Below are 10,908 nucleotides of genomic sequence, written 5' to 3' on the forward strand. Positions count from 1 at the left end.
GAGAGAGAGAGAGAGAGAGAGAGAAAGCAAAAGAAGAAGGAAATACAAAATTATTTAACAACAAAAATCGAAAAGAAAAAGAGAGAGGAGAGAAATTATGTAATATATAATTATTTATAAAATTATTTGAAGCAATTTTGTTTATAAAATTATAATATGTTGCTGATATTAGAAATATCAAAAAATCATTCTTAATTGAGCGGCATGATCGTTCTTTTATTCTGAAAATTTAGGGCGATTCTTTCGATTTATGATTTTATTAGCGATTTGTTGGGACAATCGTAATTGTATCGAGGTCGATGCAAGCAGACCGATGTGACCGGAACATTGCGAGCAGAACGATCATCACAGCGTCACGCAACTTGGTGAGGTCGCTGTCAAGGTCGTCACGTGTACTAACTATTATCACCACCACCCTCGCCACTCGAATGTTACGTCGGATCGACGGGTTCAGGGTGGTCGAAGATCACAGTGGATTCTTTCAGTGGTCGTTCGCTGGTCACCACCTTCGTGAGGTTAATTTTGGCGAGTCCTAAACAAGGATAATCCACCGGTTAGCCGGTTTCGTGGGAGTAGATGACGGAAGCGGCAGGTGTTTCCTGGATTGCAGAGCCTAGGGGATGTCGCGTCCTGGTGGTAAGACTTATCTGAGCCTGTGGCGTGAATTCCTGGCCTACAACTCGACCGCCAGGAGATTTGGCTTAAATCGGCGTCTGGGAGTAAGTTTACCATTTTTATCAATTTTTAAGAACTAAGTGCAATGTCAATATCGAAAAGCGCACGTCGGAATTCATAAATGAGACCACAATTTATTTGAATTTAATATTTATTAAACGTCTAATTTGAATTTTTTTAGTTTAATTCTACACTTTATTCTATAATATTTTATAAATAATTTTACAGCTTTATAAATAACCTCTTATAAAATTAAAAAAAAATTTAGACGATTCAATAATTTATTCTAAATAAAATATCGTTTAATTATATTGTATATATTATCCGGGAAAAAAATGTTATATATAGACATATTTTATATATTATTATATATAATTGTATACAAAATATCTCAATTTTTTATATAATTTTATATAATTATATATGAAACATTTTTTCCTGGGTACATGTATGAATACATTTAATAGATGTATTTTTGGGACTAAACAGTAATCTCAACTTACACCGATTATGATTTTGATATAAAATTAAAAATTAATATTTATAAATATATATATAATAAATACAGGTAATGATATCTTAAGATTACGATCAGATTATCGAGCCGAAACTCGAGCCGAATTTCGAGTCATAAGCATTTCGATTAAAATTTATTGTTTTTTACTGTATAACAATTGTTTACCGAAATACTCGCGGCTCAAGATTTGGCTCGAATTTTGACTTGATAGCCTGGGCACACCTTTAAAATGGATTATCACTATTATCAGTTTTCTTGTATTTTCATAACTTTCGCAAACGATAGATAAGTTACGCTCTTTTGTTTAAATACCCACTTTCATAGGCAATAAAGGTGGAGATAATTATGGTACAATAATACAAGCAGTACGAAGTATCTTATCGTTATACCAGAAGTCTGAGTCAGAATTTGTGTTCTGCGATATACATTGTTGAATTTAGGTCTACAGCTAAAGATAATAAAATGAAAAGGAGAGAGAGAGAGAGAGAGAGAGAGAGAGAGAGAGAGAGAGAGAAGAGAAAGTTGTCACTTATCCAATGTATTTCGTGCAATTTCCAAAATTTACACATTGTAAATTTTTAGTTTTCTATTTCTTCTCGACATTCTCGAACTAGAAACCATACGTTAACTAGATTTTCACTAAGCAACTAATGAACTCTGAAGCTATTTGTGGATAATGGTAATTTTTATGACAATAAAACGGAATAATATTTTAAGAATAGAAAATTTTCTGCCGCTTTTTTGCTTATTCTTTATTAAAAAGGATATCCTATATCTATCTTTAATTAATTTTTTTATTATTATTTTTACCAATTTGATTTTAATAATTATGTTAATCTATTAACTATGAAAAAAGTGAATAAACGTGAATGTAATATTTAATTTGGTAAACTTTTCTTTAAAATTAAATAATGAAATATATGTCAGTGTTGAAATTTAATAGAAAAAATAATTGTTTTTTTTTTTCATTATAATTTTTTATTTTTTATTTTATTGTAAAAGATTCTTCAATCTTCTCCGTTGATCTTGTATATATGATCAATGATAAGTTGACAAAGAATCGCTAATGAAGTCGGATTTAGAGGACGAATTAGCAACCATTCTAATACGATCAGAACCTCAATAAAGAGTTAAAGAATAGTTACGTGACGAGACATCCGTGAAATAGTCGAGACACTCGTTATATAGCTTCTTGTTCAAACTCCAGATAGACGTAAAATTACGTATCATTAATTTATATCAATTTCTTGTTTCTATTTACGTCATTAACGTACCATTCACATTGGTGTAACATTTTATATCGCGAGATGAGAAAAGGCAATCTGAAATTCACGGTTGAAACAATGGTAATGACGTATACTAGTGTTAAAGAGTGTAATATTTACATATCTCTTCAAGCGATGTAGAAAAGTTTATGTTTTATTATAATATCAGAAAATCTATATATATATCCTCGGAAATGAATAACACTTTAATATTCGAAGAAATATGAATAGTGAGAGGAACGCTCGAGAACTGTCAACTCAAAGATCAAGGATTTACTGATCGTAATTAAATCCTGCAATTCCAGAAACCCGGGATGAATGTTTCCACGGTGTTTCCCGAAGGATACGTGGAAAATGACCGAGTGCAGCGGCATACATCATCGATGCCCAAGGAAGGCGAGGACAGGTCCGCTCAGGAACGACATCGACGTGAGTCTATCATAATATCCTTTTATATTTAATTTTACACAAAGAATGAAATCTATACAATTTGAAATACTAATATATGTTATTAAGGAAAATATGAAGAATAAATAATGTGCGTTCTAATTACTGCGCTTGATTCTCAGTTACCTGTTTTACTTCTTTTGATTTTAAAGAAATATATATTTTAACGCTTTTTATTTTAAATAAAAAAACAAGATATTTCCTGATACATTTCTCCAAAGAGGTTCATATTTAATTCTTTATTTTAGTTTTTACTTTTTTTTTTACTATTTTTAATCTTAAAAAATGCGTTATCTTGTTATATTTTGCGTTAAATATAAAATACGCTTACATATATTACTTTACGTTTTTAAATCTATATATGGATTCATGGATGAGTTAACGATTTAATAGCTAAACTTCGACACAGTATGATACGATGCGGTTTTTCTGCAGGAAATCGTATCATTTATCAATCCCGCGGAAGTTCTTCGAATCGTTTACGTGCATAATATATGAAAATGCAAAGGAATGCGTTTCCGGCAGCACAACGTTCACTGGCGACGTATCCGCATGAACGCATCGCTGCAGATTGTTATGCAATTACATGTAATTAAATAGCGTGTCATATCTTGAGAAAGAGATTACGAGGCGATTTTCCGTTTAATTAAATTCTTCAGGAAAATCCAGGGTTAGACGTATAAAAACAATATAATGCATAAACATTTTGCTGTAATCTTAATTCTTAATTCTTTCATTTTGAAATTGTGTATCAAATTGCAATATCACGTAAATTTTTTAATGACTTTTATAACGAAATCTTTACAATTATTATATTTATTGTACGAAACATAATATCCAAGTATTTTTTATTTTTACATATATTTATTTGTAACAAATAAATCTTTTTATATTCTTGCTCGTGCGTTGCGAAAAGAAATTGTAACTTTATACCACTCGTAACGTATTTCAAACTTTTAGTAGCATTATAATCAAGTATATCTTACTGAGTATTCTAAAACAGTAATAAAATATTATTATAAATTTTTTAATATTCTCATTATAATAATTTTGACTATTTAGTAAATCATGGATGATAACAAATTCCTATTTTATCGACAGGCAGGCATGGGCTATATCAGTGCTACAAAAGTTTAATTCTGCAACGCTTTAAATCGCTCTCGACAGATCGCGACTTACGTGCAATTTACGAAAAAAAAACGCGACCTAAAAATCATTTTATAATTTTATATAATTTAATTTTATATGTTTAATTTTTAAACTATAATTTAATATAATTAAATACTATAGAATTTTACGCAAAATAAAAGCGCGCATTAATCGATAAAAGTAAGTTCTAAATATTGATCTATTATTGCACCTCATCTATTATTGCAAAATACGCAAAATTGAAAATTTTATTTTTTTTATTTTGTTTATACTTTTCAATTCTTTTCCGTAAAGTTACTATCAATGATAAGACCTTAAGCAAAACTAGCGTGTTACGAAACATTTACATTCCATTTTGCTGCACTCTAATTATATCGATAATCGTCAATACAAATTATCAATACTTATCGCGACGTTTGTTTTTCTCTCGCATATTTTGCAGTTTTTTATTCTGTTTTTCTCGAATTTTCAAAAACGATAAATTGATTCAAGAATTAATTTAATGAAGAATTTTATGTTGCACTTTACACGAATATCGATTAATACCTTTAAAATTAATAATTAACTCTAACTATGTAAAATTATTCAATCTAAAATTTTAGGAAATTTTTGTATTTTTAATTCGTCTTCGTTGTTCTCGAAGTTTCCGGAACAGGAAAATTAATTTTACTCAACAAAGCAATCTCGGACGTGCTTAGCCGGAAATGGCGAGTCGTGCGAAACGGATAATTTTGCATTCTGCCGCGTCGTTGGCGTGCCTCATTTTCTATGCGTCGACAATTATAGTGTTCACGACTAGCTTGCGGCGGCGGCTTCTGCACATACGATTAGCATCAGCTGTTAATGTTATGCGTTCGAGAAATTGCACCCTAACGATCTCGATAATCACCGCGATAATCCGATGTATGTTTACGTGCTGTCGATTCATTGTTTCGTGCAAGAGGAAGGTGTTTCTTAATCGTGTATTACTTCAATTCCTCATTCCATCATTATTTTTCTCGCCGAGAGATGTTATACTAATTATTTTATCAAGAATATTCTTAGACATTTTTATCATCTTATTTTTAGACATATTGACGGACTACTTTTCTTTCAAGACTAAAAATTTTCCACAAAAAAACAGAGTTTATGTTGATAAATTTTCTCAGCTTAAAATAGATGCGAACAATTTTCATTCACGCAAAATTTACTTTATGAGTCTTCTGGGAACGTGATGCAATCAAGTTTTATAGTAAGACGAATAAGCGAGGAATCCGGCGACAATTCTCGGTCGCAAAATGTAAAATTCTCGTGTGTATCTTTTGCGTATTTGCGCATGAAAAATCAACTTTTATTATTTAACTGTTGTCTTAAAGTGCAAAAACTCGCCTGGCTTGTAAAATGCGTCGGACTTAATTTCAATTAAATAAATTAAAACTAAATGTGAATTTTACAACATACTTTTTAGAATTATGATAATTAAGATGATAAATTTTTTAAAGGATTTTGCCGATGCACAAGCAATTCTAAAAAAATTATAGCAACGCCAATGTCGGCAGATATGAGATTTCTCACGGTACTTTTTGTTTCGCATCACAAACGATCGCTTGTCGAGATTCTACAATTTCCGCTATGTTACCATTTAATTATTATGCTTTACTACGCGTCATGTTGTTATACACATATCATACGGGATTTATTTCGAGGATAAGCATTCCTTGAATAAGCATGAAATCAACTTTTTTTTAACAAAAACTTATTTAAACTGTATTTTTTTGTTTCTTTAAATATTAATGTCAAATGTTGTAGTCCGGATATTAAAATAAATATAAACATTATTCTCATAATTTGAAATTATGTCAATTTACAAATTCATTATATGTAGATTATTATATGTAAATTTATTTTAATTACACATCACACATACTTTGTTTGGTAATTTGCCTGAAAATCTGTTTTTTAATATTTGGAATTTAACATAAATTTTAATATTGACGATTATCATCCTCTGGAATATTATTACTTATTATTTTTTTATTTTATTAGAGGAAAGTCGTCGATACTGACATATCTCCTGAAAAAACTTTCTTATTTTTTTAATAACTAAACATATTTGCTTCATTAATACTGATAAAAAATATGATCTGTTTATATAATTAAAAAAGTAAGAACTCATAATTTATATTGTACATTTGTGGCTCGTTTTTATATAAAATTAGCTAAGAACGAATTTTACAAATGCAAAAATAAAATTCTTATGGCTTTCTTTGTAAATTACAAAATATTATTAAATAATATAGGTATTTTATTGATATAATATTAAATCATTAATATAAATATTAATAAATTAATATTAAATATTAATGTTAAATAATCCTATCGAATAATGCTATCTTGTATTTATAGGAAAATTTTCTAGAAAAATTGTCGCGTTCTTGTAGAACAGCATAAAGTATGTATAATATATAAATAAACAAAAAATATCTTATATCGAAGTGAACAAATTCTAGTGAAGAAATTTTCATATACACTTACTTGTAGTTGTTGTTTATTGTAAAATTGTAAACAATATTATAAAAATTGCTATATCATCTAATAGAAGACACGTTCTAGTTTGTATTTACGTTTCTAAAATTTATTTTTAGTTTATGTTTATAAAATATTGTATCCAAAAACAAAATAGTATGACGGTATTATTGGCGTTTTTCTCGCCTTTTCTCTATATTATTCAGAATATTAAGTTAAATTAGATTGCTGAATTACACAAATAAATAAAGGAGCATCAAGTACGGTCGAGGTATAAAATTCAACTTCAATCTATTTAGCGCTCCTTTATTTATTTATGTATATTATTCCAAGAACTGTTTGAATCGACTAATAAGAAAATGTTATGTAAAAATTGCAGAAAATAAGAAAATCAGGAGTAATTACTAGAACAGGATTTTTATTATAAACATTAAATATAAATAAAAAAATATATTTAAATAAAATGATATGATCAAAGGAATGATATTCTTTTAGACCGATGTCATACTTTCGCAATGCTAGCAAATCGCAAGAGCGATTAATCAGATCGACTAGAAAGATGATCGTGCAAGATATAATTTATAAGCGGCATGTGCGCAGTATATTTACAGTAAGTCGATTAAATTCAATTTTTCCATACACGTGTAGATATAATAATAATATTTCAACGGGAGATTTTCCATAGATCGAAACTTTATAATTTAAGTGAAAGAAATAATTTCTGCTTGTCATGTAACATCATTATATCTATTCATTATGAATTTAGATAACACTTTTTGTTTAACTTCATGTCTTAAGCATTTTAATTAAAAAAGAATATACTTTTTTAAAACTAAAAATATATTCTTAAAAACGAAAGAGAGACATTAAAGTTAAATGAATCGTTTTACGTACAAGGCATCCGGAAGGTGCTCCAGAATTTTTAATTGTTCGAGAGATGCATCTCTTTTTATTGCACGAGTACAATAATGAGCACGTGATTTATTAGTCTTGTTGTTAAAAGTTGTTACGGAAGATAAAAGAATTAAACAGAGAGCAATCAGTGTGATCTGAAGAATGATTAATGCTATGATGACTATTGTAGTGATTCTTCACGATGCATGGCCCGCCAATGTCATTAAAGCATTACGACGTGCCTTGTATCGAAGCGGCGTAGTTTTCCTCGATCCTATGAATTCCCGAACGTGAATTGCATAACTCTGTGCGTTTTTTTCATTTCTTAGAAGAACGCGTAATTGTTCTTTATTCACGTTATCGCGAATCTATCTAATTGTTTGCCTAATTTCACATGATTATCTGTATATAGATTACTGCTGTTCAATTATTTTCCGAAAAGCTCGTTAACAAGATAAAAAATTTTCCATTCTTCAAAGAAACATATCCAATATAAACGCAGTCTTTCTATTTTCTACATTATTGTCTATTTGAATAGCGTTTCTGTTATTATGTTACATTATAATGCGAGATAAATTGAATTAGAATGATTATTCTTATCATGGATCATGATTTTAGAAAAATATTAAGAATGAAAAATAACCAAACTATTTTTATTACTGATCAAAATAGCATATCTTTCGATTATTTAAATTTATAATTTCTGGTTCTCAATTAATATGTTTTTAAATTTATGTTTTTTTAATTTTATATCTTTTGTATTCAAATATTTCTCTAAAATTTTTAATACATATATTTGATTTTTATTAAATTTTAATTGTGTAATTTTTTTATGAGCAATGTATCCAGCGGAACTTACATTTCAATTTATTAATTTCAAAAATATTAAAACTAAAATTTAAATTGTAATTTTGATTGAAAATAAAAATTGGATTAGCATTAAATTAGAAAATAAAAGGAAGGAAATAAAATTCTTGAAATTGAACAATACGTGAATATGCCTTTGATTACGTACAGTAATAATTATTTTACGTCACACAATTCACCTAAATGATAAATTTTCTACAGTTAACGCAATGGTATAATCGTGTAATAGTTGATAATGACTTTAATGTTCTTCGAAATTTGAGTCACACCTCATAGACTCTTACAGTAATTTCGGCGAGCTTTTAAATGAGACATTAAGACTATATTATATCTTCGATCAATCTTTAGATTGATGAAATGTGACTCAATGTTTCATTAAATTTTATTGTCACTTTAATATTACTATGATAGCTATCATGATTCTTATTCCCAGTTATCGTAACGAAATACGCTGTCACAAAACATTGTACGCAATAAAGTATACTGTCATGTATTTACAATTGGATCAAAAAAATTGATGAAGTAATTGAACGGAAATTTTTACATATCTTGCTATATTAATAGAACTCAGACTATAAAATAAAATGTAAGATGAAACTCATTTACTGCAGCAATATACTCGGTCCTCTCGATGTTGTACACAACTATTCTCATCAAGCGCCATCACAATCAGCATACCGGGGAGCGAGATGTAACACACGCGACATGCCGTGTAACGTGCAAACGTGGTGAATTCATCGCGGGATTACGTATGGAAGTTGCACAGACATAATTATTCTTGTGCGAGTGGCGCGCGAGAATGCAACGTGAGTGCGCGACGACGAGTGCACGGCGCTAATTGCGGAAGCTATTTACTATGAAGTCGCTTTGTCACCGCGTAACGACCCAATTAATGCTGTTTAATTATTGTCTGTTACCGTTGTATTATGACAAGGAGGCCAAGAGACCTTCTTGGCGGCACAATGTTTATCTGTTTCGCAAGTATAATAGCGTTGATAAACATCGATAACGTTGTGATAAAAATGTGCGTGATGTTTATTTTTAACAGGATTGTAAAGATTAAGAGAAAGGAAATTTTATTTTGTCGATTGAATTAATTTGAGAAAAAAGGGAAGTATTTGTCAATTGACATAATATTTATTAAGCAATTCAATATATGAATGGTTTTGCCATAAATATCTAAAAATTTAGAGAGATACATATCTGAAAAATAATTTTATTAGTTCATCAAAATAATTGTGCAGGATGCCTAAACTGATTGCTAGAATGTCAAGACTTCTTGCAGCATTGCTCATCACGTTTGAAATTTCTACGTAATTATTTTGATGATCTAGCAAAATTATTTTCGGATCTGTAGCTAAATTAAAAACTTCAGCAAAATTGTTCTTTCCTTAAACCTACAATTTAAATCGTCCTGGTAGACAGCAACGTTGCTGGTGCTTCACCATTTGTGTACTTATTTTCCCGCACACCTCAAATGTAATTCTTTGAATACACACAATAAATTAAATTAAATAAATATTTTTACTTTGATCTGAATTCGCGCGCCGAGGTCTCCAACAGTTTCGCAGGTGTTTCTACACTGTTCTCCGTGTTACGGTGCGACTTATTGACTTAATGCACGTCACGTTGAATTGAATTTTTGTAACAAAGGAGATCGCTCTCGTCACGCCCACGCGAGAGCGATTTTTCAACGCGGGCGTTAAAATGCGGTTCGTAAAAGCGCGCCTCTTTATCCGGCGGCGAAAACGAAAGCGAGGAAAGAGAGCGGGATCCCGAAACTAACTTGGACAGTTCACTGACACACAGTACCATCCATAAATTTGCGAACACGGATGAGAATCCACTTTAAAATACAATACGCACAAATATCGACTCGTTAATTTATATTACACCGATTTAAGACGCACATATAAACTGGTTTGTAAAAAGTCTCCGGTTTCCGCTATTTGACTTTATTTAACATCTTTTAATGCATTTAAACGCGGGCTAATCCCAAACAGAACAACAAATTATGATAACGTCAAAATGACATTAAAATGAATCGGAAATGATTAAAAAACGATTTTAGAGTCATTATATTGATATCATAATAACTTGTTGTTCTGCTTGAGATATGCTATTTTTACCAACCCTCGGTGTTACTTTATACTGTTTTGCCACGTAATTATTATATGAATATTGTATAAAAATATCACATAAAAATAAACATATTATAACAAATTTTTTTTTCATTTGAGACCAGATATTAAAAAATATAACAGTAACGGGCAAATGTATGTATTTTTATCACATATCCGTATTAATAAAAAAATTGTAGCATATTAAGTAAAAAGAACTTCAAATCTGCCATGAGATTTGAGAATGGCGCTGAAGGGCTAATGGTATCTACATATATTATTTGATAGTTAATTTTTATTTTCTTTGCTTTACTTTTTCATTCTTGACACCTAGCTTTTGTTTTTCAAATTATCGACTGATGTTTTGCATATATGCGCTAAAGTGATTTTAATAGGTAAACAAATAAGAGACGAGGTTTCCTAACTATGAGTAGAAGACACAAATAAATCATAAAAAAGCCGACGTTAA

At 29.7% G+C, this 10,908-nt stretch overlaps 1 protein-coding gene across 2 annotated transcripts in view; it reads left to right on the forward strand.

Annotated features, from left to right (window-relative positions):
• The first annotated feature begins 229 nt into the window (after nt 1-229).
• The window catches only part of LOC108747022 (aquaporin AQPAn.G-like), a 33,413-nt gene continuing 22,734 nt past the window's right edge, over nt 230-10,908 (forward strand). Inside the window, exons 1-2 of one of the 2 annotated variants that reach the window (XM_018484231.1) lie at nt 230-719; nt 2,763-2,886. In XM_018484231.1, the coding sequence (XP_018339733.1) occupies nt 621-719; nt 2,763-2,886 (223 nt within the window). In that variant the 5' untranslated portion in view covers nt 230-620. Of the gene's footprint in view, nt 720-2,315; nt 2,539-2,762; nt 2,887-10,908 lie in introns of those variants that run through there. The other variant, XM_018484232.1, reaches the window with a different exon arrangement.

The sequence above is a fragment of the Trachymyrmex septentrionalis genome, unplaced genomic scaffold, assembly GCF_001594115.1.
Source record: "Trachymyrmex septentrionalis isolate Tsep2-gDNA-1 unplaced genomic scaffold, Tsep1.0 scaffold19, whole genome shotgun sequence".
Taxonomy (NCBI): Eukaryota; Metazoa; Arthropoda; class Insecta; order Hymenoptera; family Formicidae; genus Trachymyrmex; species Trachymyrmex septentrionalis.